Source organism: Puma concolor, chromosome F2 (genome assembly GCF_028749965.1).
Source record: "Puma concolor isolate L17-30 chromosome F2, mPumCon1.1.hap2, whole genome shotgun sequence".
Lineage (NCBI taxonomy): Eukaryota > Metazoa > Chordata > Mammalia > Carnivora > Felidae > Puma > Puma concolor.
Window position 1 is genome coordinate 428669 of NC_141684.1, and position 26341 is coordinate 455009.

The window sequence follows — 26341 nt, forward strand, 5'->3', positions numbered from 1 at the left end:
AGACTCGGAGACACTGCCCCCTCTGTCACAGGCCTGGGCAGGGGAGCAAGCAGGACCCGGGTCTTGCAGCAGCCCCAGCGCACACATGCGCGCAACCACACACACACACACACACACACACACACACACACACACCCACACCAGCTGCAGGACCCGGGTCTTGCAGCAGCCCCAGCGCACACATGCGCGCAACCACACACACACACACACACACACACACACACACCAGCTGCAGGACCCGGGTCTTGCAGCAGCCCCAGCGCACACATGCGCGCAACCACACACACACACACACACACACACACACACACACACACACACACACACCAGCTGCAGGACCCGGGTCTTGCAGCAGCCCCAGCGCACACATGCGCGCAACCACACACACACACACACACACACACACACACACACACACACACACACACACACACACACACACACACACACACACACCAGCTGCTCCAGAGAGATAGGACTTGGCTGCCAGGGCTCAGCAGATGCTTCGGAATGCAGGGTGAAATTCTGTCTCTTTCCAGGAAAACAAAATTAAACTCTTCACAGGCTCTTCTATAAGTTATGTAAATTTAGCAAGAGAGAATCTATTTTCTGTATTCAGCCTTGAGAGCGCAGCCTCCCCAGCCTGTGAGGGAAGCTGTGGGGGCCGCAGGCAGTGAGCTAGCCTGGCTGGGAGGTTTCCAGTGGGCTGGCCATCCCCGTGCTGCTATCAGGAACTGGCTGCCACCTCCCAGAGGTCAGTCCCTGGGCGACGTGGCTTCTCACTGGAGGGAGCTCTTCACGGCCTCAGTGAGCAGTGAGCAGGCCCTGTGTGGGGCCCTCACAGGGAGGGTAGGAGCCCTGTGTGGAGGACCCTGAGACCTTCGGAGCCGTTGGAGAGGGGAAAGCTTGGCTCCCCTCCTTTGCTTAGGAGACACATCTCTTTTGCGATAGGGTTCTGCTGCTTCAATACCAAAGAACCGTTTCCTTCGGCCCAGGCCTGGCCTACCCCACGCTTCAGAGCAGTCTCTGCCCTCCTCTGCCAGCCTCGCTCCCCATTTCCAGGGCCCTGTAGGCTCAGCACTTGGGGCAGCCCTGACAGTAAGCGTGCAGAGCCGCAGGCCTGGCCTTTCCCTGTGGTCCCTCCCTCTCCTGGCCCAAGAGTTGGGGGCTGAAAAATAGAGGTAAGGAGCCATGCATGGGGTAGAGTGAGAGTCTCATCCCAGTGCCTAGCTCAGGCAGCCCTCTGAGCCAATTCTCACCCCAGGGCAGCTCGCTTAGTTCTACTGAGAAGACTATTTAGCTTCCTGTTTCCAGTCTAGGGCGTGGGGCTTATGGGGCAACCCCCTCCTGCAAGGCCACCTGTGCCTGGCCACTGAGGACACCCAGAGGTGCTACACTTGGTTTCCTACCCTCCACAAAGACCCCGTGCCCTGGCCCCCAACACATCCTTGGGAGCACACCCTGGCATGAGTCCCCCTGTCCTCAAGTGCTGCCCACCACCCCCCCCCACACACACACACACACACCTGGCAGATACAGAGGATGACATTCAGGTAGCCGTGTGCTAGGTCTTGTGTGTAGAGGGGATGGTCCCATGTCCCTGGATCTCCGCATCTCTCAAGGATGGACACCCTCTGTGTAGGGTTTCTGGATTTCTAAGTGACCATGTTGGGGAGAAGTCAGGGTAGGGGCAGGCTTGCCTGGTCTGCCTGTAATTTAGGTTTGTGTGTGAGAGATTTGAGTTGGCAGAGGAGCAGCGCCCGAAGGCTCTCCTGGGTGGGGTAGGGTGGGAGGCAACATCTCTATGCAGGTCAGGTATGTGGCTGCCAGAGGGGACCAGGCCGGGGGCCACAGGAGGGAGAAACCAAGGCCAGCTGGGCCTTCTGCGCCCTGTCCCCACAGTCCTAGGCCTAGCAGCTCTTAGATGGGGGTGGTAGATGGGCTGGGCTCTGCAGCACCAGGGCTCCCGGGTTGCCGGGGGCATACAGCCCACTATTTCTGGCAGCCCAAGGGCATGTCTGGGGGGTGCCCAAGAGGAGTAGTAATACATCCCAGCATCGCCTTCCCCAACACAGCCCCCACTCTGACGGTCACCTCAGCAGCTGAGCCTTACATCCTGGTGGAGGCAGGTACCTTGGGAGATTGTAGTGTGTCGTGGCCACTCTTGGAAGCTGATGCCACAAACCTACTTGTGGCATCTCACCGGGGTCATCGATTTACTGGGGATTTCCCAACCTCCTTGTTAGGAGAGAACACCAGTGGTCTGTCTCCAGGACCCCTTGGCATTTGGCATCCTGAGCTAGAGAGAGTGGGGGTGCAACCTTGGCAGATGTGGAGGAGGCCTGGGGGCACACAGCAGGCTGCCCCCTCTGCCATCACCACTCCCCTATGTGCACTACATCCCTCAGTTCACCCAAGTGAGACATTTGCAAAAATAATAAAAATAATTTTTTAAAGAGGAAAGCGAGAGGTGTTTTTATCATTGTGGGAAATGACTTACGTGTCACTATTGTGGTCTGCGTTCTCTTTGGATATTTTCTGTATGTAACTATATAGTTTCAAAAAAATTCCAAACCATGTTTTGTCTGTGTTTCCTTATGTGAAAAGCCAGCCTCATGGATGCATTTCCCTGGGTGAAGCCAGCATCCTGGGCAGGACTCAGCTGCTGCCCCTGCCGGCCCCCACTCCTTGGACCCTGCTCAGTACTGCCCCACATACACATCTTGTCTGACCAGTGGGAAAGCTGAGGCATAGACAAGTGGGGTCCTCTCTGGGCTGTCTTGTGAATGCTGACATTGGAAGGGGAGCCCCAACACAGTCTCTGCCCTTGGCCTATTGAGCTGAGCCAGTCTCTACCCCCGCTGGCCTCGCTCTCTCACCCCTACCACATCTCCACATACCCCTCACTGTGCTCCTCACACTCCAGCAGCCTGCCCTCCAAGCAGCTCTTTTGGTTTCAGGGCCTCCCTGTTGTGCTCCCCACCCACGAGACCCAACTAGGGACCTGCAGAGCCCTTCACCCTTCCAAGAGAAAAGGGTTCCCTGGATCCAACTTCCCATCTCCTGCAGTTCCTCAGACTTGCCCTTGCCCCCACTCCTTGCAGCCTCATCACCGGTCCTGGGCAGTCTTCCCTAGACCCACAGACCCATCTACCCCCTCTCTCACTTCCTCCACTGTGGGCCTCATGGTTCATCCACTGGCTGAGAGTTTTACCCTATTGGGTCTGTTTTGACTTCCACAGAGAATAAATGCAGCCACCTCACACTGTTTCCGGGCCTCCCCTGGGGTCTTTGGACACCAGTCTCATCACCCTGCATCCGGGGCTGGATGTGCTGTGTAGTGGGGACTGAAACCTCAAAGCAGTGGATACAGGACAGGCATTTAGAGGTCTGAGGCCTGGGTGCACCAAGCCCTCAAGAGTTCGTTGTGTGCGCACTGAGGAAGAAGTACTTTGTTCACTTTGGAAGACACATCCATCCCCCCTTTTCCCCCAAAACACGGGGGGTTGTGTCCTTGAACGCGACGGCTCTGGGGTTGCATTCGTGGCTGTTCCGCGGGCTCTGTGAAAAGGGGCGTATTTGATTACATGCACATATCCAAGTACTCAAGGGTATTAGATCATAGATCCCTTCATTTCCTTTTAAATGAAGGCAGTGTGTCTCCCAAGTAAAGTCGCTCACGCAGATAGGCTTTGCGCATGTGTGAGTGGTTAGCGGCAGCACGAGCGCAGGAGACCGCACCCCAAGGGCGGCTGCGGGGCCGGGATCAGGGGTGAGGATGGGGCTCAGCTTCCACGCGACCCCAAGAGCCTACGGAGGTGCCGATCCTCCCGCCGCCCTCTCACTGTCCTTCCTGACCGGACGTCAGCCGGACTACAGCTCCCACGATGCCTCGGGCGGCTGGACTACATTTCCCGGGATGCACCCCGCCTGGCGGGGGCGGAGCCGCGGCGGCGGCTGCAGGGAACGCGGGAAGTCCGGATCCCCGCGCGCGGCTGATCGAGGATGAATGTGGAGCGCGAGCTTCGTCGTGAGTCTCCGGGCGGAATGCTGGGCGAGGAGAGGGTCTGGCCCACTCAGGCGAAGAAGCTTAGCGTCCCTGCCTCGTCTCCCTCTCTCTGCAGAGCTGAGCAAGGCCAAGGCCAAGGCCCAGAGAAGCGGGCAGCTGCGGGACGAGGCCGCCCTCTCCCACCAGCTGGGGGAGCTCCTGGCCAGCCATGGTACGTGCCCCGGGCCTGGCCCATCTTGTGGTCCAGGGCCGGGAGAACTGTAGGGCTGGAGGTCGGAGCCCTGGGGGGCAGGAAGGGATGGGGGACCGGGTGAGCCAGCGGGGACGGGGCGTGGGGGGAGGGGAGGCCGAGGGCCGGGGCCAGGAACCTTGCTGAGCCGGCCGCCCAGGGTCGGCCACGGCTGCGCTCGCCCTCGCTCGCCCTCGCTCGCCCTCGCAGCCTCTGGCCGACTGCCCAGCCAGGGCTGAAGCCTGCCGCGCCTGCCTGCCCAGGCCGCTACACAGAGGCCCTGCGAGAGCACCAGCATGAGCTACAGCTCCTGGAGAGCATCGATGACCCTCTGGGCTGTGCCGTGGCCCACCGCAAGATCGGAGAGCGACTGGCTGAGCTGGAGGATTACTCAGCTGCCCTGAAGGTGGGCAGAGCCCACTCCCACCCCCAGCGCCCACTCCCACCCCCAGCACCCATGCTGACCACACCCGGCCCTGCAGAGCCCACACTTCGAGCTGGTCCCTTTCTGAGGAGAGAAGCACAGTTTTCACTGTCTTGGCCTCTGGCTAGAGGGGGACACGCTTGGACGTGGCCTCTTCAGGCAGCCCTGTGTCAGGGAATTGTAGTCTGGTCTTTGGGTAGGCACATCATAGCCTGGGAGTCTGGCCCCACAAACCATTAACGAACATAACACTTGAGCTGTGTTTGTGGGCCAGCTGGGGAGTTGGCACAACTGTCCACAAAGGGCCTGCTCGGGTCCTGGCGAGAAGGGCTGCAACAGCCCAGCTAACTCCCAGTCAGCGTCTCCTCCATATGATGATGATGGCTGGTTGGAGTGTGGCACCGCTGTCCCCACAGGCAGCCCATGGCACAGAGGATATGGGACTTGCGCAGCCTGGCTTTGTCCTGCTCTGTGGGGATTTGAGGGGCGTAGGGGGTTCTCCTTGGCAGAGGTAGGCGCCTCCTGGAGTTGGGGTACATATGGGATTTGAGGTGGGAGCTGGCTCACAATGGCCATTCCTTTGCACCCCAGCACCAGCACCGCTACTTGGAGCTGGCCCGTTCCCTGTCTAATCATACTGAGCTGCAGAGGGCCTGGGCCACCATTGGCCGCACTTACCTGGACATCTATGACCACTGTCAGTCACAGGACGCCTTGCTGCAGGCACAGACTGCCTTTGAGAAGAGCTTGGCTATTGTGGACGAGAAGCTGCAGGGTGAGGGCCCTCAGAGGCCAGGCCTTCCCAACCTCTGCCTCCTGACCTGCTAGCAGAGGAGGCCACAGCTCCAGTGTCTGCTCTGTCTGTATGGTGGGTTCTACCTGCCTGGGCCCACCCTTTGCTAGGCTGAGATCTGTCCTCAAAGCCTCCCATGAGGAGGTGCATGGCCTGTGCTCCCCATAGCCTCACGTCTGGGCGTTGTCTGCTCCTTCCCACGTTCTGTCTACAGCAGGAGCTCGTCACCACAGCAAGAGACAGGAAGAGGGGTGGGGGAGAGGCTGCACAGACCCCAAGTTAGATACCCCAAATGGGGATGAGGCACTGAGGATTTGTGGGGGCATCTTCTAGGGACGCTGACCAAGCGAGAGCTGAGTGAGATGAGGACCCGACTCTACCTCAACCTGGGCCTCACTTTTGAGAGCCTGCAGCAGATGGCCCCGTGCAATGACTACTTCCGGAAGAGCATCTTCCTTGCCGAGTAAGGCCTCCGTCCCTGGAGGAAGGAGCCTCCTGAGAGAGCACTGCCTGCCCTCCCTGCTCACCTGCCGCACGTCTGTGGCATAGAGCAGGCTTGGCTTAGCATCAGCAGCTACATGTCAGCGCTTGGGTGCCCCCAGTCACTCTGAGCCCTGTCGCCTCCCACAGGCAGAACCGCCTCTACGAGGACCTATTCCGTGCCCGCTACAACCTGGGTGCCATCCACTGGCGCCGAGGGCAGCACTCCCAAGCCATGCGCTGCCTGGAGGGGGCCCGTGAGTGCGCACGTGCCCTGAGGAAGGAGCTCATGGAGAGCGACTGCTGCGTGCTCATCTCGCAGGTGCCCACTTACAGCTCTGGGCCTTGCCTGCCGAGGGGCTCGGGCTCCAGGGAGCCTGCAATCTCACCTTTCTTTTCTCCCCAGATCTTCCAAGACCTGGGGGACTTTTTGGCTGCCAAAAGAGCCCTGAAGAAAGCCTACAGGCTGGGCTTTCAGAAGCCTTTGCAGAAGGCAGCGATCTGCCGGACCCTTAAATATGGTGAGCTTTGGAAGGGGACCCAGGGTGCTGAACTTCCCCCGGAAGGGGTGAGGAGATGGCGGCATCAGTGTGAGGCCTTTTCCTGCTCCCCACCCCCTTCTTGTTGGGAAGAGAGCCCCCCATTTCTCTGAGCCTTCAGCATGGTGTGTCAGAGGGGGACACACTGAGGGACGCATTGAGGGTGCTCAGGAGGCTGGCTGGGCATTTATAGACGAGCCAGGATCTTTTTGGCAAGGCGGAGACGAAAGTGTTGCCAGAGAGGATGGGAGAGCAGACGGCGCGTGTGGCCCGTGAGGACTGACAAGTGGCAGGAGCTAGTAGCTCCCCTTGTGAGCCAGGTGCTTCTTCAAGGTGTCAGTTACTAGTTTCCTGATCCATGCAGCAAGTCCACGAGGTGTGTTTTGTTACTGCCCCCTTACCTAGGGGCGAGCAGAGGCCTAGAGACAGTGGACAGCCCACCCAGGGCACACGAGTCACAGGTGGCGGTCGGGTCGGAGCCCCACGCTGTGTCCCCTCTTCACTAAGGCTCTTCTTGCAGTGCTGGCAGTGGTCCAGCTGCAGCAGCAGCTGCAAGAGTCAGAGGCCAGTGACCCCCGGCGTGCCATGGGCATCTGTGAGCAACTGGGGGACCTGTTCTCTAAGGCAGGCGACTTCCCCAAGGCGGCCGAGGCCTACCAGAAGCAGGTGTGCGTCCCCTGCTGGGCCGGGAGGAAAGGGGAGGTCGTGACACTCTGGGCTGCTGGGGTGTGAGGCAGCCCTGGCCTCGCTGTCACTGCCTCCACAGCTGTATTTTGCAGAACTGCTAAGCAGGCCGGGGCCCGAGCTGGCCGTCATCCACGTGTCCCTGGCCACCACCTTGGGAGACATGAAGGACCACCGCCGGGCCGTGTCCCACTATGAACAGGAGCTGAGGCTGCGTGGTGGCGACGCCCTGGAGGTGAGCAGTAATGGCGTCCGGTCCTACCCGGGGTGCAGAGGGGCTATGCGAGTAGGTCTCCACGGCTCTGCCTCAGGACCGCCACTCTCGAGTGTTTGTGTGGACAGGCATTCCCTTTCTAGGGCTGCCGTCCTCCTGTTTCGTGGGGGCAGCAGTGGGAGCTGGGCCTTGGCCGGGGCCACTTCCGTGGGGCGGACAGCAGCCACAAAGCTCATCCCTCCTCCTCCTGCTCCAGGAGGCCAAGACCTGGTTAAACATTGCGCTATCCCGAGAGGAGGCCGGCGATGCCTATGAGCTGCTGGCACCATGCTTCCAAAAGGCTCTCAGCTGTGCCCAGCAGGCCCAGCGGCCCCAGCTGCAGGTACAGAAGCCCATCCACGCACGTGGAACCCCCCAGTGCAGCTTTCCTGTGACCTGCCTGTCCTCGTCCCCCACCCCCATCTCCCCGTTCAGGGTGTCTAGTGCCCCTGGAGCCCTGAACTGGGCATCCCCTGCCCCTCAGAGGCAGGTCTTACAGCACCTCCACAGCGTGCAGCTAAGGCTGCAGCCCCAGGAGGCCCCTGGCACTGAAGCCAGGCTGCAGGAGCTGAGTGTGCCCAGAGACCAGGAGGAGGACGAGGATAAGGAGGAGGAGGGTGATGGTGACACCCCCGAGGCCAGCGACGTGGAGCTCTCGGAGAGTGGTGAGGCCCGAATGCTGCCTTGGCCCCTATGCCAGCTGCCTGTGGCATTTCCTCCCTGACACCTGCTGGGGCTGGGCCCTGGGCTGGGCCGCGAGGGTGGAGTCCTCATTGGGGCTGCTCACCGGCTCGCGACAGGAGGATTCAGCCTTGTGGAGGAAGGGCGGTCTGTGCTGGTAGATGGAAGAGGGGAGTGGGGGTGGGGGGCTCTGAGGCAGCTCCGGAACCTTCCTGGAGGAGTCATTGATGGGAAGGCTAGTGGGTATCTGCTGGGGAAGGAGGTGCAGGGTCAGACCTGGAGAAGTGGCACCACGAGAGGAGGGCACAGGGCAGACAAGAGGGGAGTGGAGACAGCACACTGGCTGCCAGGCACAGGAGCTCAGCACTTCCTGAAACCCTTGAGAGCTGGTGCAGGCTTTCTCTCAAGGCTGGCAGGGTCAGCCTTGTGGGAGGTGGGTGTGCAGGATAGGCTGGAGCCATCACCCAGGGGGTGCCAGGCTGGTGGGTGCAAGCCGGTGGCTCGCTTCTGGCTGAGAGGCGGGAGGTGGGAGACCTGTCCCTGGGGCCACAAGGAACAAGTTCAGTTTTGAATTTGAGGGGCTTCCAGAACCTCTCAGTGAGCGGCCAACGGCTGTGGGAAGGTTATGCCATGCTTTAGAAGGGGGTTAGGCTGCGTGTCACCAGTATGTGGGTGTAGGCAGCCAGAGGAGAGTTAGAGGACCAAAGCAAGAACTATATAGGTAATACCACTCAGCAAGTGGTCATGTAAGAGGAGCCCGTGAAGTAGAAGAAGGTTCTAGCAAAGACCAGCAGCAGAGGGAGTAGAGGACAAGAGCAGAGAAGAGGAGTGGGGTCAGCCAAGTGAGTTGGGGGAGGCAGATGCAGACAGGAAGGCCAGGCACGTGCAGGTGGAGGGCACCTGGGCTCACAGGATGAGCTATTTGTAATGTGAGCGTGACTTGGCCCGACAAGGGTGCTTCCCAGGAGGGGACAGAAGTCTGGGGTGGGGAGATCCAGAGAGGTCTGGGCATGGGGTCAGCACATGATGGATAGGGGTCAGGTGGGCAGAAAGGTCGGGTGCATCCCCTGTGGGCCGGGGGTCTGTGAGTGAGGAACAACCACGGACAGGGCTGGGAGTGGAATAGCAGTCCACACTGGACCCCCGTCCTCCAGGCCTGGAAGGTCAGGGGAGCCTGGGGACGGGGGGGCTTGGCTTACGTGGAGTGGGCCCGGCTCTGTTCCAGAGGGTGATGCTGAGGGCTGGTCCCAGCAACCGGAGGAGGACGAGGAGCTGCGGGCCTGCCTGGGCCGGCAGAGGGTGAACAAGGTGAGGATGGTGTGGGGGTACTGCGTGTGTCCCTCCCATGCTTGCCAGGACTGCCTGGTCCCCTCACACCTCTGCTTCCTGTCCTGGGACAACTGTCCACAGTGGAACCGGCGCAATGACGTTGGGGAGACTCTGCTCCACCGAGCTTGCATCGAGGGCCGCCTGGGTCGTGTCCAGGACCTTGTAAGGCAGGTGGGTCTGCTGCCTTGTTCTAGCTATTCTGTGGGTCATGGGGACTCTTCCTGGGGTGCACTGTCTCCCTGAGGGGATAGGGCAGGGCATGGGGGCTACAGGGTGCATCGTGGCTGCTGGGCCTGCACAAGTCCCTTCAGGGGCCTCCCTGAGATGATGCATCTTGTGTGGGGACCATCTCTCTCCCCTAGGACCTAGGCCAGGGCAGAGCCAGGCCTGAGGGTAGACTTACGGGGCCCGTTCTGAGTTCTGAGACCCAGGCCCTGGCTCTCCTGGGACCTCAGAGCCCCACGGTGAGGCCAGCCTGAGGGATACTCAGGTTAGGCTCCTTCCCATCCTTGGTCTCAGGGCCACCCCCTGAACCCTCGGGACTACTGTGGCTGGACACCCCTGCATGAGGCCTGCAATTACGGGCATCTGGGTGAGTACGGGGCTGGTACATGCCAAGGACAAGGGCCAACAAAGGCTGGGAGCTAGCTCACATCTCCTGGCCCACAGACATTGTCCGCTTCCTGCTGGACCACGGGGCTGTGGTAGATGACCCAGGCGGCCAGGGCTGTGAAGGCATCACCCCTCTGCACGATGCCCTCAACTGCGGCCACTTCGAGGTGGCTGAACTGCTCATTGAACGGGGAGCGTCAGTCACGCTCCGAACCACGAAGGTGAGTGGGGGTACAGGCCAGGCCGTGGCGGGTGGGGTGCTCCTGCCGGCCCTGCTCAGCCAACCGCTACGCAGGGGCACAGCCCGCTGGAGACACTGCAGCAGTGGGTGAAGCTGTATGGCAAGGATCTGGACAGCGAAACCCGAGAGAAGGCTGGTGCCATGGAGAGGCTGCTCCGGGCGGCCCCCTCAGGCCGAGGCAAGTACAGACCGTCTGCCCCTGGGGACGGCTCTCCCTGACCTGAGAGTGCCCCAGGCCCTGATTCCAAGTGACATCTTAGCATGGGTGGTTGGGTAGTGATGGACGCTGCCTCACACGAGATTCTATCCCCCCACAGCTCCCCACGCTCTTCCACGTAACCATCTGTTTGACCCTGAGGTCTCTCCTCCCTCGAGCCCCTGCCCAGGACCCCCAGAGAACTCTCAGGCTCGTGCTAGGGTCTCTCTGGGGCAGACAGTTCCAGCTGTGACCAGGCCTCGGAGGAGCAGGCACAAACTGGCCAGCAGTAGCAGCTCAGAGGGTGAGGACAACCCAGGCCCCCCCCGACCGAACCAGAAGAGGCCCCGGCATTCTGTCCAGCCACAACAGGACAAAGCCTGGATGCCCGGATCCACCAGCAACCGGGAGGCGGCGGCAGCGAGTGCTCCCTGGGTGGGCATCCGAGGCGTGGGCAGTGCCCAGAGCTGCCACCTGGGGTCCGGCCCACCTTGGGGTCCAGGCGAGGCCACCCAGCAACGGCCAGCGCTCATCCCTGAAGAGGAGTGTCTGGCCTCAGACTGGCTGGAGGACGACTCACCACTGCTCCACAGCCGCCAGGATGACCATCTGCCCCGCTCCCCAGGCAGTGGTGACAGTACCGGTCGTAGTGCCTCGGGGTCAGGCAACAAGAGCTCCAGCAGGCCCCGGGCCCGGGCCAGGCAGAGCCGGCTGCCCCGTCTCAGGAGTTGCGGTGCACTGGTCAGGGCAGGTGGAGACGGTAGCTTGGCTGCAGAGCCTCCATGGAGCCCGGATGTCTCCAGGGCCTCGGGGCCCAGTGGGGAGAAGAGCCCTGTGGCGGGCCAGCCCTCGGTGGGTGCACTCCCTGGGTGGGGGCGGTGGGGGCAGTGAGGCTAGACGGCTGTGTTTTCTGACTGAGGCTGTTGTGCCCTGCCCCCACCCAGCAGGGTCCGTCTTTGCCCCCTCCCATCCGGGTGCGAGTGCGAGTTCAGGACAGTCTTTTCCTCATCCCCGTCCCACACAGGTAAGGCGTCACATGCCCTCCGAGTCCCAGCTTCCCCGGCACCCCTGGGAGAACCCTCACGTTTGCAGATCAGATGGCGCGGGTCACAAGGGCTTACTTTGACTTGCGTCACCTTGCTGTCCAGGGGGCCTCCCATAGCTGACGTGAGGTTGCAGGCCAGGGCAAGAGTGCCCCGCGGGAGCATAGACGGCGCTGGAGTGGTTAGGCCAGGCCCCGTGGCCCCTAGGAAAAGCTTGGAAGAGCTGCAGAGAGCACGGGCATGTCCTGGGCAGGGGCAGCGGGAGGGGAGGGGAGGGAGCCAGACAGAAGAGCTATAGACCTGGAGATGGCAGGACCCTAGAGGCTTTTCCTCAGTGTGTACAGGGACCCGGCCAGCTCAGCTTCCCCTTTGTCCCTGCAGCAGGGAGGTCCACTCTGTGGCCTGGCTGGCTGATCAGGCTGCCCAGCGCTACTGCCAGGCCTGTGGGCTGCTGCCGAGGCTCGTCTTGCGAAAGGAGGGAGCCTTGCTGGCCCCACAGGACCCCATCCCTGATGTGCTACAGAGCAATGAGGAGGTGAGTGGTAGGAGCCTGGGCCCTGAGCATAGGAGAGCCCCCAGCGTGGGGGGCCCCCGGGGCTGTTTAGTGACGGTGCTTTGCAGGTATTGGCTGAGGTGACTTCGTGGGACCTCCCCCCGCTGGCTGACCGCTACCGCAGGGCCTGCCAGAGCCTGCAGCAAGGTAGGAGCCCAGGAGAGCCTCAAGTGGCCTGGGCAGAGGGGCTGGGTGTTCATGGTCCACTTTCCTGTGCCACTCCCAGGTCTGTGGGCCTAATGTCCCAGAGCCCTAGATATCCACCGAGGCACCCTTCCCCCGACATCTGGCCTCAGGTTTTCCTCCTCTGCCCGGTGCCCACACATGTGGGTGTTCCCCAACACTGGCCCTGTGGGAGGCGGGATGGCATAGAGTCACCAGAGCCACTGAAGGGTAGGTCCAGGGTGGCTCTCCGAGGGAGCTTGCCTTGGGCCCTGAGATATGGCGGTGACAGAGGTTGGAGCCCTGCCGAGAGGACCTGACAAGTCAGAGAAGGGACATCCCCACCCACCAGCCACGCGTGGGGGCTCAAGTGATGCTGGGCCCACAGGCTTGTGGGATTGGGCTCTGCAGCACCTCTGGGGTGTCCCAGGGCTCATGAGTGAGGAGGGAGATGTTTGGTTTGACCCCCCCAGGATTCCCAGGGCAGAACGGCAGGTTCTGGTCCTGGTGACGCTATATCCCCCCCCTCCAGAGGAGCACCAGGAGGTGCTCCAGGCCATGGAGTGCCAGGGCTCGGGCCCCTCATTCAGCGCCTGCTCCCTGGCCCTGCGCCAGACCCAGCTCACCCCACTGCTGCGGGCCCTGAAGCTGCACGCGGCTCTCCGGGAGCTGCACCTGGCAGGGAACCGGCTGGGGGATGGATGTGCTGCTGAGCTGCTGGCCGCCCTGGGCACCATGCCTGGCCTGATTCTCCTTGATCTCTCTTCCAATCACCTGGGCCCTGAAGGCCTACGCCAGCTTGCCACAGGCCTCCTGGGGCAGACCACCTTGCAGGTAGAGGCATGGGGAGCAGCAGGCTGGCAACAGGGCGGCATCAGAACGTTTGCAATCAGCCCGTCGTTGGGTGGGAAGGTGCAGTGGCGAGTGCTGACCTCTGCCCAGCTCTGGGATGGCAAGGAGACCAGATTCTCCAGGGGGCCCATGTCTTCCACAGAACTTGGAGGAGCTGGACTTAAGCATGAACCCTCTCGGGGATGGCAGTGGTCAGGCCCTGGCATTCATCCTGCAAGCCTGCCCCTCACTCAGTACCTTGCATCTCCAGGCCTGTGGCTTTGGCCCCAGCTTCTTCCTGAGCCACCAGGCAGCCCTAGGTAGTGCCTTCCAAGGTGAGCTGATGGGCATGTCCGCTCCCTGGCCCCAGGGTTCCAGTTGCCATCAGAAGGGCATGTCCAGGGGCACAGAGAGCCTTGAGCAAGAGGGGCCCCGGGCGACTAGGCGTGGTGTCTAGGAGCACATAGGTGGATGTGCTAGGTCTTCCTGGGCTCGGGTCATTCCCCTAGGACGTGCCATGGGCCGCTGTCCCTGTCTCCCTATTCTCACCAGCTCTTAGCGTTCCGTTTGCCTTAGATGATCCCACCACGGACACCGAGGCCGCGGAGAGTTGTGGTCCCAGTACTGAGAGACTGGGAACTAGGAGTCCTCCAGGGGGCCTTTCTGCAGAAGTGGTGGGCTAGGAAGTGGGGCTTGGGGATGTGAGAGCAACAGCAGAGGAGAGGCTGGGATTAGGGCAGCAGGAGGTGCTCTCCAACCCCACCCCATCATTCACAGACACCCTGGCCCAGAGCCTGTCTCAGGTACTCCGTCCTGGCTTGGGTTGGGGGAGGCAGGTAGCCCAGAGGTGGTGGGGAGAGGGTGGGCTCAAGGGTCTGGCCCTGTCCCCTCCCTGCCTGGGAAACCCCAGGTGGGAATTCCCTCAGTTCTGCATGCACAAAATCTCAGGGATGATAGCTTCCCCAGAGGGATCATGAAGGTGTTGGGCCTAGGACTGCAGCTGGGCTGGGTTGGTGACCGTGTGTGGCTGACAGTGGTTCTGGTCCCCCGTGCAGATGCCAAGCACCTGAAGACACTGTCTCTGTCCTACAACATCCTGGGCACCAGTGCCTTGGCCCAGGCCCTGCAGAGCCTGCCCGCTCACACCCTCCAGCGCCTGGAGCTTAGCTCTGTGGCAGCTAGCAAGAGTGACTCAGACCTCGTGGAGCCTGTGGTCAGATTCCTGACTAAGGTGTGTATGCGGCTGGTGGGAGAGGGGTGGGGGTGGGGGTTGCCATGGCAAAGCAAGGCTGGGCTGTCCGGGCTACAGTTCCGCACCTGAGACCTGGCAGGGGTAGGAGCAGCCTGGGAAGAGGGTTGCAGGTTCAGAAAGAACAGCTGTGGGTGAAGCTTTTGGGAGAGCTGCCTGCCTCGGGCTGTGAATTCCTGGCCGGCAGGAAAGGTGCCTGGGACCCCAGGCAGATTCCCAAGGTCTGGCCAGGCTTCCTAGGGCTCTCTCCCCTGACTCTTCCATGTGGGGCTGATCCCTGTGATTTTCACATGTCGAGTATGACTTAGAAGGGGAGGCGTTTCCTTTTGATTTTCACATTGAAGGGATGCTGCTCCCCTCTGGTGCCTTGGGGGTCAGGCAGTCTTTGGCCCCTTGTTTCTGAGGAAGAAGGAAGGTATCTGACCTGGGTTTGGGTCCTCTACTGGGAGGCAGAGAGGGTAGGTGCCCCACTCAACCCTACTCCTTTTGGGCCTCTGCTGTGTCTAGGAAGGCTGTGCTCTGACTCACTTGAGCCTGTCTGCAAACCACCTGGGCGACAAGGCGGTGAGAGAACTGAGCAGGTAATGCTGTGCCACCCACTCCTGCACTATTCTGAGGGAGTCTGATCTCAAGTCCCAGTACCCTGGAGCGCTGGGTTGGGCAGGGAAGGGAGGTGAGCTTGGGGACCTACCCGAGGCCCTGGTAGTAACAACTGGTAGTAACAGCTTCTTCCCCTCACTCCTTCCAGCTTTCAAGCCTGCCTCCTTGTGTTTCTTCTTCCCGTACTCCTGAGGCTCCTGACAGCCTTTCCCATTACCCTTTGTTGTAGCAGCCCATACCGGGGCCACTCATGACCCTCCAGCCTCAGCTGGCTCTTGGCGGTGTTGGGCACCCAAGCCAGGGAGGCATATACCCAGGCCTGGTCACTATGGTCCTGGCCCTTGGCAGTGTCCAGCTGGCCCTAGAGAAGTACTTGCACCCGTGCATACTGGGGCAGAGCCTATAGGGCCTGGCCTATGGCTCCCAGAGCTGTGGTTTGTCTGGGGCAGCTTTCTGCAGTACTGGGGGCCTCCCTCCCTAGAGGCTGACCCCTTTATTTCTTCCCATGTTGTCTTAGATGCCTTCCTCTTTGCCCCTCACTCATTTCACTGGACCTGTCTGCCAACCCTGAGATTGGCCGTGTTGGCCTGGAGGAGCTCCTGTCTGCCCTCCAGGTGCGGCCCCAAGGCCTCAGTTTCCTTGGCCTGTCAGGTGAGCTTGGGGACCTACCCGAAGCCCTGGTGCTTCCTCTAAATGGGCTGTCACTGCTACCAGCCAGATGGCAAAGGTGGGCTGGGCTCCTTTAATTAGATACCGTGGGGAACAGTGACCAGTGTGACTGGAAGGGGGTATAAGCCTGGTTCCTAACACAGGGCAGGGAGGACCATGGGGGCTTTGCCTTTGGCCTGTTCAGCCTGAACCTCAGAGACCATGGTGACTGGGGGGGGGGGGGGGGGGGGAAGGGGGTGGGTCCCGTTTCACAAGGATTTCCTAATTACCATTGGCAAAAGGACAGAGCTCAAGATCAGGATGGCAAGAACTTGCCACCGAGGGATTTTCCCACTTCCAGGCAGGGCCTGCCCTGACTCTACCTTCCCAGCCTGTGTATTCTCATTTTGGCCACACCCAGGCACAGTATCCTACCAGAGCTGCCTTGACGATGACCCCAGGAGACATTAATTTGGTAAACTGGCCACCCAATAGCCTGACACATCCAGCCAGGGCTTGGGGCAGGAGAGTATCAGGCTTTGCCCTCTAGGAGGATAAGGACTAGGAGTGGATGTGTACACAGGGAACCCCTGGGTTCCTCCTGCTCCTCACTCCCACCCCACAAGGCCAAGCCGGCTCCTCCAAGAAGGCAGCCCTGAAGGCAAGCTGGTGGGATATCTGCACACAGCTAAGGGGCTGCTTCCCACACACCTGGCATCTGTACCTGTCCTCTCCCCTAGCTCCCTAGGGTCCTGAGCCTGTTGGGCACTCTGGCCTCCCTGGAGATCAAACCTTGACAGCTTAGTGTCTGTCCTCTTAAGACCCATAGGCATTCCTATAGTGTCCATTTTACAGATGGAAAGACCCCAGGCATTGTCATAGAAACTGTCAGAGGCACAGATGTGATTGCAGCATTTATTTTAGCCAGTCTCCCTCCTGCCTGCCTACTGGCTATGAAAGGAACCCACGGACCGGGTGGCCTCTCTGGAAGCACACATGCCTTCCTAGGGTGTTAGTGGGCCTCTCCTGGGCATCTGCCCAAGCACCTGGTTGTAGCCCCTGGGGCTCAGGGGAAGTGGTCTCTTCCTGAGGACCACGTTGGTAGAAAAGAACACAGGCCTGGGAGTTCCATAGGTGTACTGCGAACGCCACTGGCTCCTGCGGGATTCCCCCGTCTACCTCGCTGGGGCCTGCTCCCTGAGACCAGCTCCCCCCTCCCCCCCTGCAGGCTGTGCTGTCCAGGGCCCCCTGGGCCTGGGCCTCTGGGACAGGATCACTACGCAGCTCCAGGAGCTGCAGCTGTGCAGCAGACGCCTCTCCACCGAGGACCGTGACGCCCTGCGCCAGCTGCTGCCCGGCCAGCCTGGAAGTGCGTGCACACTGGACCGAGGGCCCCAGCTCTTCTACCGGCGCCTCTGACAGGCGGCGCTGCCCTTGCCCTGCAACCCACCTTCGCCTCAAATAAACGATCGCCGCTGCTGCCTCCACCCCCGCTGTTGCCTGGAAGGCGGGTGGGAGGGGGAAAGCGGGGGTTCACTTTGCTGTAGGGGAGCTGAGAGCCCGCTGGAACTGGGGGCAGCTCTGGTCATTTGGTGGTTACGCGGAGAGGGCAGTCTCCTTTCCCGGAGCCCCTTCCCGCCTGTGGCTTGTATGGCCGCGGGCGTGGCCAGGAGTCGGGACGCGCCCATTTCCGGGTGCGCAGGCGCGGACGTCATGGTGGTAGTCGATTGGGAGGGAGGTGTGCTCAGGGGTAGACCTTGGTGATCGAGCGTAGATTGAGGGAGCTAGGGGTAAGTGCGTGCGCAGGCGCAAACGTCAAAGAGAGCGCCGAGCGGTCGATTGGGAGCGCGGCGCCGCGGGTCCCCCAGACCGGCAGAGCGAGCGCAGGTACCCCGGGCCGGGTGGGGCGAACTAGGAAGGGCCAGCTGAACCGGATGGGAAAAGGCCGCTGGGCTAGGTCCGTGCGCGTCGTCTTGTCGCACAGGGTACCCCCTCGCGCCCAGGCACCTCGTTCCTCATCTTGGGGTAGTCTCTTTAGTCCCGGCCCCGCCCGGCGTTGCGAAGCCATTTCCCCGGGCTTGACGCCCCTGAGAGCGGCGTTCCCAGCGGGCGGGAGCCCCGGGTGTGTCCCGCGGGTGCCGGTCCGTCCTCCGCATCCGGTCGGGCCTCACCCCCACGGTCCGCCCCACTCAGGGCGCCTCATTGCTCGCTTGGACCCGGGGGCCGTCTGGGCGGCATCTACACAGTCAAATGTGGGCATTATCTAGAAACTCGCTTTTCGGTTCAGTGTCCGGCCTCTGAGATTTAGCTATATGTTCGTTTGTAGCTAGGGGACATTCGTTTTCGCGACAGAGTGGAATCCCACCGTAGAACTGCAGGCGCTTTCTTTCCTTTATTTCTCCGCTCTTCAGTCCTCTCCGCCCGGGCACCCCCTCTTAGAAGCTTCGGACGGGTTGCTGAGTAGTCTCCCAGCTGCCACCCGCTGGACTTCTGTAATGCATCTGCCTTCCCTGACAAGATCCCTCCCTCGGAGACGTGCTCCTTAACCCTTTCCCTCTGGTCCCTCTGATCCCTGGGTACCCTAGGGCTCCAGCCTGGGCTGCTTTCTCTCTTCGTTCCCCTGTTAATCGTCCCCTGTGTGACGCCACCTACCCCTAGTGTCAGGCGTCAGCGGTGCTAGCTAGCCTGGCCTCTCCTCTGGCCTGAACTGCCTCAGCACACCCTGGATGACTGTGGAGCCTCTGGAACCCCACACAACAGGCCAGGGCGAGCGTTCCTGGGAGTCTGCTCCTTTTCCATCTCTTCCGACTCAGCTCACGTGACTGTCATTGAGCCAGAAATAGGGGACTTGTTCTTGATTCCTTTTCAACTAACATTCTGTTTCAAATACTTCTTCAGTGGGTTTGGTTTCACGTCCAAAGCATGGCTGAAACTGACTCTAGGCACTGCATCAACTACCTGAGTGGGCAGGACCCTCCCAGCGGCCTCATGCTTTTGTTCTTTCTCAGCCCACTTCCCCCCTGGGAGCCCCAAGAGCTTATGTTTAATCTGTCAGTGAGTCCCGCTGCGTTAGTATAAAACTCAGTTCTGATCGCCAGAGCTGTGTACCTTGGTTCCACCTCCATCCTCATTCGGAAAGCTCTGTCCCCCGCTTGTCTATCCCTCTCACTGCATTCCTCTGAAAGGCCTTGTGTTATTTACGCTTTTCTCTCTGCCCAAATGCTCCTCCCCTGGTCTTCTGAAACTTGCCACCTTCTTATCTTCTGCCTTGCATCCTTCAGTGCGCCCCCACCCCTCGCCACTGGTCTCTCCTCTCCTGAGATGCTCCTCAGCACCCACTTTCTCCTGACAGTCTCTAGGGCAGAACTGGTGTTCTCACCACAGCACATAACACCTTGTGTGTTCATCACTATGATGTAGGCAGGCCAGGTCCAGGGACTCAGAGGGGGTCCCTGCTGGACGAGCCAAGAGGGTCCTTACCTTCACACAGGTTAGAAATCAAATGTGAGCCTGAAGGAAGTGAGAACAGAGTTTATTGAATAGCATAACTGACAGAGCATAGCAGAGGGAGCATCTGGGAAATTCGGAAAGCAAAGAATAGTGAGTCTCTGATTGGGGTCAGGAGTTTTTATTGAGGGTTATGTCCTCTCAGGCATCCAGACATTGGTCAGGACAAAGACATATCCTGGGGGTCTTGACATCAAGATGTCTAAAGTCCCATGTCAATGGCCTGGAATATGCACAGGACAGCCTTGCCCGGTCACTCTTCAGATGTTATCTACTGTGCTGACTCCAAAGAAATGATTAACTTCTTGACCTTTACAAGGTAGACGTACATCGTTTGTGCTATAAGGCATGTGCAAGGCAGGGGTACAGGTGCTAGCAAGAATAAAAGCAGAAAAGGAAGCAAAAAAGCAGATATTCATGGAGTTCTTCAGTTTCCCTATCTCAGCTATCTCTTGTCTGACTCTGACTCTGCTGAGGGCAGGGAAGCTCTTCATGAGGTCCAGCACATGAGACCCAGGGGTGTTAGGGGTCACCTTTGATTTGGCATTGGCTCTACTCCCCAGGTCTCTGCTGTGGCCACCTGAGCCCTACAAGATGTTTCACGGGATCCCAGCCACTCCAGGCATGGGAGGTGAGTGTGGCCCAATCTGGACCCAGGGACCCAGAGGGTCCAGGCTTTCAGGCCCTGCTGCAGAGGCCAAGGGTTGGGGGGGGGGGTGGGGGAGGAGCTATAAGTGTCTCCCCCATACAAGCCTCAGTGGGCAGCTAGGGACTGGTGCAGTTTATCACCAGGGGGCCCAGAGATGACCTCCAGGTGGGACCCACTTGGCACAAAGATAAGAGCTTTAGTGTGGCTGGAATCTCAGGGGGTCCTGGGTATCCTGGAGTCAAGCCAGGGGAAAGGTCACAAAGCATGTGACAAACATCATTTGTGCCGTGTCCCTGCACCGTAAGCAAGGTGTGGTGACCCTGCTATAGAGTGAGGTAACTGAGGAGCAGCGGTGGAATGAGGAGCCAGGCCTGGCATGTGTCTCCCTGGCTCCAGAGGAGTGTCGTGTGCTCAGGTCCCCCACCCCGCGACAAGATGGTGGGGTGCTGGGAGTAGAATTCTATCTTCCAGTTCCCTCTGGGCTCTTTGGGATGTTTCACAGGGTGAGGCCTTGGGTGGGCTAATGAAATGGGGCTGGGATTAGGGCCAGTGGACAAGCCCCCTGGGGTTGCCTTTGCGGCCAGCTTGCTAGCCCTCTGCTCTGTTGCAGCCCCTGGAAACAAGCCGGAGTTATATGAGGTGAGTGGCAGATGTCCACCTGGCCAGCATTGGCCAGCGCCTGTGTGAGCCTCACCTAGACCCCGCAGCCACCCTGGTACCACGGGCTGACACGCTGTCCTCTCTCCAATAGGAGGTGAAGCTGTACAAGAACGCCCGGGAACGGGAGAAGTGAGTCCCGCCCCTGGACTGCCCCCACCCAACACACACTCTCACACACACACACACACACACACACACACACACACACACACACACACCATGTTCACCTGCCTCCCCTGAGTAACTTCCCCCAACCTCTGGACCACCCCCATTCTGGGGTCAGGCTGGCGAAACAGTTCCCAAGGAGCCTCTGCTGGGGCAGGTGGGGAGAGGCCGCTGAAATGCAGAGCTCTGCCACAGCTTCACCCTGGGAGGGCTAGTGCCCTCCCTGGGCTTTGGTAGCCGTGGCCTGATGGACACACTATCCTCAGATATGACAACATGGCGGAGCTGTTTGCGGTTGTGAAGACAATGCAGGCTCTGGAGAAGGCATACATCAAGGACTGCGTCACCCCCAATGAGTGAGAGCCCGCTGACCTTGCACCGGTGATAAGAGCCAGTCTGTGGAAGCTTGTTTCTGCCTTCCAGGGCATGGGTGCTCAGGAGGAAGCAAGAGCAGGGGTCTGAGGCCTGAGCTGGGGATTCGTATGGATCCTGCCTCCTCCAGGCTGGGAGGGGGTCCACTCCTGTGGGAGCCACCCAGCACAAGGAGGCTGCCCCTGGGTGCTTGTGGCTTTGGCACCGTCTCAGCCAGGAAGTCCTAGTCGTGGTACAGAAGTGTCTCAGGAGGAGAGACCTGTCTACCACCTTGGTCGGGGGTTCCCCCTGTGCCAGGGGCTCTCCCTGGGCACAGATGTCCTCATTGACAAAAGGGCTGCAGAAGGCAAGCAGAAGGGTCAGGGAGATCAGCATGTGAGGCGCTGTTGGCCAGGCCTGGCACTTAGGAGATACACGGGGCCTTTGTTCAGTGAGATAGGCCTGCCTTGTAGGTCCACAAGCTGTCGATGTGGAGGTGTGGCCAGTGTATTCCAGAAGAGGGGGCTGGCCAGGCTTCTGCCTGGGTCTGGGCTCATCCCGTGTGGCAGCCAGCCGTATTTGGGCCACTTCCCTCTTCTGCTTACTGTCCTCCTAAGGTCTTGTATTTAGACTCCAAGGGAAGCCTCAGCCTTCGTGGCCCATCTCTGATCTCTCTGAGAGCTGCCCTGTGTCTGGATGGGCCGAGAGAGAGAGGAGGTGTGGGCAGGGCTAGCCTGTACTGAGGGCAGCAGCCTGGCCCTCTCCCTAGGTACACTGCAGCCTGTTCTCGGCTCCTGGTCCAGTACAAAGCCGCCTTCCGGCAGGTTCAGGGCGCAGAAATCAGCTCCATTGATGAATTCTGCCGCAAGTTCCGTGTGAGTGAGCTGGCCCCTCCATTTCCCGGGGAACAGCAGGCGGGAGGTGTGGGTGCTGTTGGGGAGGGTCTGGCCACCTGCCCTGTGAGGCCCAGTACCCATGGTACCCGCCCTCCCTCAGCTGGACTGCCCACTCGCCATGGAGAGGATCAAAGAGGACCGTCCTATCACCATCAAAGATGACAAGGGCAACCTGAACCGCTGCATTGCAGACGTGGTCTCGGTGCGCTCCCGCGGCCTCGGGGAGCTATGAGGGGCCAGGGGGGCTCCTGCGGCCTCGGGGGCCTACGAGAGGTCAGGGGGGCCAACGCTGCCTGCCGTGGCCACCGTGTACACAGGAGCCCGGGGCTCCCAGGGCGCAGCCCTCACACACACCGGGAGGGGGTCTTCATAGTTAGGAATGAGGGGTGGGCAGGACCTTCTCCCTGGGCAGCATCCAAGAGAGACCCCTGTGGGAGGCACCGAGGGTCAGTGCAGCCAGGGTTCCCATGCACCCACAGATCCAGGAGGCCTAGCCAAAACCCCGTGGGCCAGGTGGCATAGAGGAGAGCTCATGGGCTATGGGAACAGGGGGGTCCAGCAGGGACCCAGTGACCAGATAGCCAAGGAGAGAGGCTGAGGAGGGAGACAACGGGCCAGACGGGCTGGGTGGGGGCTGACCTGGGCCTGGCCCCGCAGAGGAACCAGGCCCGCGAGCTGCAAGGAGTCCCCCACCCTGAGCCCCTACGGCGGGTCTGTGGTACCTCACACACACACTTCTTCCCAGCTCTTCATCACGGTTATGGACAAACTGCGCCTGGAGATCCGTGCCATGGATGAGGTGCGGCTCCCGGAGGGGACAGAGGGATGGAGGGGTGGCTTGGAGAAGGGAGTGGCAGGGGCAGGGGTAGGAGAGGGTTCCTGGCAGAGGAAGCCGAGCGTCCTGTCCACAGATCCAGCCTGATCTGCGGGAGCTGATGGAGACCATGCACCGCATGAGCCACCTGCCCCCCGACTTCGAGGGCCGCCAGACCGTCAGCCAGTGGTGAGCATCCCTGCCCGAGACTTCCCTGCCCCGTCAAGGACCGAGAAGCCCCTCCCGTGCACACACCTCAGTGCTGTGCTCCCACAGGCTGCAGACCCTGAGCGGCATGTCGGCCTCTGATGAGCTAGATGACTCCCAGGTGCGCCAGATGCTCTTTGACCTGGAGTCGGCCTACAACGCCTTCAACCGCTTCCTGCATGCCTGAGGCCCCCTGTCCCGGGGTCTGGGGAGGAAGGCTCTCCGGTGGGCCCGGTGGAGGGGCCGCAGCTGCGCTCCACGCTCGACCCCTGGATGGTCTGCATGCGCCTTGCTGTTCATAGCAGCTCCTCCGTCTGTGTGTCCGTCCACCCCAGAGCTCTCTCCCTGCCCTCCCCACAATAAAGATGCTTTCTGATCCCCCATGCCTGCTGTGGCTGCCCTCCCCCAGCCGGGCCTGCCCTGCCTTTTTGTCTTCCCTCTGGGCCTCGGGTGGGATCCTGCCTCGCTGGAGCACAGAGGCTCTGAACGTGCGGCCCGTTCCTCAGGAAAGGGTCTGACGCCAGCTTCCCTGGGTGATTGGGAGCAGGGGCCAGGTAAGGCTTGAATCTGACCACAGAGGAGGCTGCCTTTCACATCCGCTTCCCCACCCTTCACCTGAGAGCTCTAAGCAGCTGGGGGGCCGGAGCACTGCTGTGCTGCCCCCGGTACCTCTCCCTGCCCTGGGGGACGCCACAGGCCAGCGCAGGGCCTTGTCCTTGTAGTGGTTCACCGGGGCCCCAGTAGATGACTCACGGGACAGACAGTTTGTCTTGCCCACCACAGAGGGTGTCCCTTGCTCGGGAGCAAGGTCAGGTGGGGGAAGCAACAGTCCTCGGGTGGGGACACGGGTGTCCACAGGCCGATGCTGGCTCAGTTACCAGTGTTTACTGCACCTGCTGCGAGGCCAGGGGCTGTCAACCCTGCAGAAGCCCTGGCCCCCGGCGTCACGGCCACCTCCTCACAGGCAGCTGGCAGCAAGCCACAGACCAAGGCTCTGGATTCCGGGGTGCATCGTGTCACGTTTTGGCAACTATGGCCCTGGGATGAGGGACAGGCTAGAGCTTAATTGTAGCATTCCTTTTTCCTAGTAGTACTTCTGGATGTCTGTAGCATTAAAGGCAATTAAGTAAGGCGTGTAGTATTTCGGATGGTGATAAAGTCTGTGTGTGAACCGGCTGCCAGTTGGGGAGGTGCCATTTTGCACGGGGCAGGCGGTCAAGGATAGCAGAGTCGGCAAGGAAGAGAGTAGAGAGCCATTTGGCAGAAGGGGGGCAGAGAGGCCAGGTGAGGACTTGGGATTGTACCTGGAGCCCTGGATGCCAGCAGGGGCCTCAGAGCGGAGGCGTGCCCCATGTCCTTTGGGTCTCAGTAGGGAAAGACAGCAGAGAGCGGCGACTGGCATGGGGGGCCTGGCCCGGTGGGGGTTGGGGGGGCAGAGAAGGGTCCTTCGGTTCCGGGTGTGGGCCGTGCTGTGTGTCACACCCACAGTGTTTGCTGCTGGGCTGGATGCGGTGTGCAGTGAACACCCAGGCCTTGCACTAGAACAGCTAGACGGAGGAGCTCCTGTGGACATGTGGACACCTGCACCCAGAGGGGCTCCGTGAGGGTGTGGCCAGAGCTGTCGGCACAGGCGGAATCTAATTGTGTCAGCTGGCCAAGGGCATCAGGTGGGTGGCTGGACATCAGAAGCTGGAGTTTCAGAATGAAGGAAGTGAACACGTTGAAGGCTTTTTAGCTCCATGGCAAAAACTCACTCTGATAGGTGCCAGGAACTGTACCCAAGAGGCCCTGGGACTGGTACTGTCACAGTTGGAGGTTGGGGATAGAAACACCACAAAGGAGCGGAAGAAGGGATGGCTGGGGCCAAGGAAACCCAGAGACGCCCTAGCCGCGGACAAGCAGCTGGGTCCAGGGCAGACTGAGATGGGGAAACTCGCCACTAAGAGGCCTGGGGAGCCCTTGGGGCTTTGACAGGATTGGGGTGGGGGGGGCTTCAGGGGAGCCTGGGAGACACTGCCAGTGCCAGAGACCCCAGATCCTGATGTCGATGGCAGCTGAAGGGGCAATGGAGGTTGTTTTGGTCGATACGGTTTTTTCTTTTTATTGTAATTAAGCGCAACATAAAATTTGCCTTTTTTGGTAAAGATTTTATTTTTTTTTTGTGGGGCTTGAACTCCACAACCCTGGGATCAAGAGCCACACGCTTTACCGACTGAGCCAGCCAGGCGCCCCGACCATTTTAAACGTTTTAAAGCTCAGCGGCATGAAGTACACCAAGAATGCTGTACAGCGATCACCACATCCAGACAGAAACTGTCCTCAGTAAACACTAGCTCCCCGTTCCCCATCCCCAGCCCCTGGCCACCACCATCCTGCCTTCTGTCCCTAGATTTTGACTAGGTGCCTCCTACAAGTGGAGTCCTACAGGGTTTATTTTTTTGCGATTGGCTTATTCATGTTGTACATGTGTCAAAAATTTTTTAAAGTGCTATCCCCAATGTGGCGCTTGAATTCACGACACTGAGATCAAGAGTCACAGGCTGTACCAACTGAGCCTGCCAGGTGCCCCTAAGTTTCCTTCCTTTTTAAGGCTGAGGTCGCCCTCCCCCCACCCCCCATTCATGCTGGATGGCACCACAGTGTGATATCCCAGGGTCCTAAGGAGGGGCTGGGGCAGAGGAGATCGGAAGAGCTTGCCAGGGTTCCCGTTATATTACATAGACAGTATTTCATTCATCCATCCATCCTTCAGTGGACACCTGGGTTGTTTCTGTGTTTTGGAGGTTGAACTAGTGCTGCTATGGACACAGGTGTGTTTGAAGACAGGAGGGACTGCAGTGTGCGTGTTGGATGATGGGATGGTGTAGGAAGGGCCCAGGGACACAAGAGAGGGTGCAGCACCCAGAGGGTGACCCCAGCACCAGGGAGGGGGCAGTCAGATGTGCAGGGGCACTGGTGATGCCTTCTGCGGCCGCTCTGGGCTGGGATGGAGGGCATCTGCTGGGAGAGGTGGAGGGTGCATGAAGCAAAGGAATATGGGCCAGCATGAAGTTCCTGAGGTCAAAGGGGCTGCCCCAGGGAGTGCAAGCCACAAGCCTCAATGGCTCAGGCAATTCTGCCACCAGCCCAGGGACCTGGGAAGGCCAGCCTAGAAGGCTGGTCTGAGATCTTTGCCCAGAAGTAATAGACCCTTGAGCAGTGGGTGGCCTGAGGCAGCAGCCAGGTCCCCAATTCCTGCTGCAGCCAGCCCCGTGGTCCTGGTGCAGTGGGATAGGAAAAAGGCCAGTTTGTGCCTACAGTCTTCAGAGTGCCTGAATCTCTCCAACTTCCCTCCTTGCTGACTCAGGGTTCCAAGAATCATCCAAACCCCTGTCAGGCTCTTCCTGTCTCCTCTGCCCCAGCCCCTTCTTAGGACCCAGGGGTATCACACTGGTGCCATCCAGCATGAATGTGTGGGGGTGTGGGGGCGACCTCAGGCCCAGGACTCTGCCCTCAGCATGATGCCCTGCCCTGGGCCCGCGGGACTCTGGGGACAG

At 60.3% G+C, this 26341-nt stretch overlaps 2 protein-coding genes across 4 annotated transcripts; both read left to right on the forward strand.

Moving 5' to 3' along the window:
* The first annotated feature begins 3944 nt into the window (after positions 1 to 3944).
* On the forward strand, positions 3945 to 17043 carry TONSL (tonsoku like, DNA repair protein). Of its 2 annotated transcripts, XM_086695758.1 has the most exons (26): positions 3945 to 4030; positions 4125 to 4220; positions 4502 to 4644; positions 5254 to 5437; positions 5789 to 5918; positions 6086 to 6257; positions 6342 to 6456; positions 6995 to 7140; positions 7241 to 7393; positions 7629 to 7754; positions 7896 to 8076; positions 9318 to 9400; positions 9503 to 9592; positions 9941 to 10013; positions 10091 to 10254; positions 10329 to 10452; positions 10592 to 11322; positions 11418 to 11494; positions 11895 to 12048; positions 12135 to 12213; positions 12761 to 13062; positions 13223 to 13394; positions 14115 to 14290; positions 14816 to 14889; positions 15426 to 15559; positions 16785 to 17043. In XM_086695758.1, the coding sequence occupies exons 1-26, from the start codon at positions 4006 to 4008 to the stop codon at positions 16973 to 16975; spliced, it is 4095 nt and encodes a 1364-aa protein (XP_086551884.1). In that variant the 5' UTR covers positions 3945 to 4005; the 3' UTR covers positions 16976 to 17043. The 2 variants fall into 2 exon arrangements, with proteins under 2 accessions (XP_086551884.1, XP_086551885.1); XM_086695759.1 differs by having other exon boundaries at positions 9318 to 9592.
* Positions 17044 to 17292: 249 nt separating this feature from the next.
* Positions 17293 to 23188, forward strand: VPS28 (VPS28 subunit of ESCRT-I). 2 transcript variants are annotated; one of them, XM_025922702.2, is made up of 10 exons: positions 17293 to 17443; positions 19627 to 19694; positions 20323 to 20351; positions 20464 to 20501; positions 20804 to 20893; positions 21658 to 21763; positions 21885 to 21986; positions 22530 to 22583; positions 22696 to 22787; positions 22875 to 23188. In XM_025922702.2, the coding sequence occupies exons 2-10, from the start codon at positions 19658 to 19660 to the stop codon at positions 22990 to 22992; spliced, it is 666 nt and encodes a 221-aa protein (XP_025778487.1). In that variant the 5' UTR covers positions 17293 to 17443; positions 19627 to 19657; the 3' UTR covers positions 22993 to 23188. The 2 variants fall into 2 exon arrangements, with proteins under 2 accessions (XP_025778487.1, XP_086551883.1); XM_086695757.1 differs by having other exon boundaries at positions 17395 to 17513.
* The last annotated feature ends 3153 nt before the right edge of the window (positions 23189 to 26341 follow it).

Coding starts and splice junctions, on each gene's coding strand:
- TONSL (XM_086695759.1), top strand. CDS start 4,006: ATGAATGTGGAGCGCGAGCTTCGTC. Junction 4,221..4,501: donor GGAGCTCCTGGCCAGCCATG/GTACGTGCCCCG, acceptor CTGCCTGCCCAG/GCCGCTACACAGAGGCCCTG. Junction 13,063..13,222: donor TGGGGCAGACCACCTTGCAG/GTAGAGGCATGG, acceptor TGTCTTCCACAG/AACTTGGAGGAGCTGGACTT.
- VPS28 (XM_086695757.1), top strand. CDS start 17,491: ATGGGAAAAGGCCGCTGGGCTAG. Junction 20,894..21,657: donor GACTGCGTCACCCCCAATGA/GTGAGAGCCCGC, acceptor CCCTCTCCCTAG/GTACACTGCAGCCTGTTCTC. Junction 22,584..22,695: donor AGATCCGTGCCATGGATGAG/GTGCGGCTCCCG, acceptor TCCTGTCCACAG/ATCCAGCCTGATCTGCGGGA.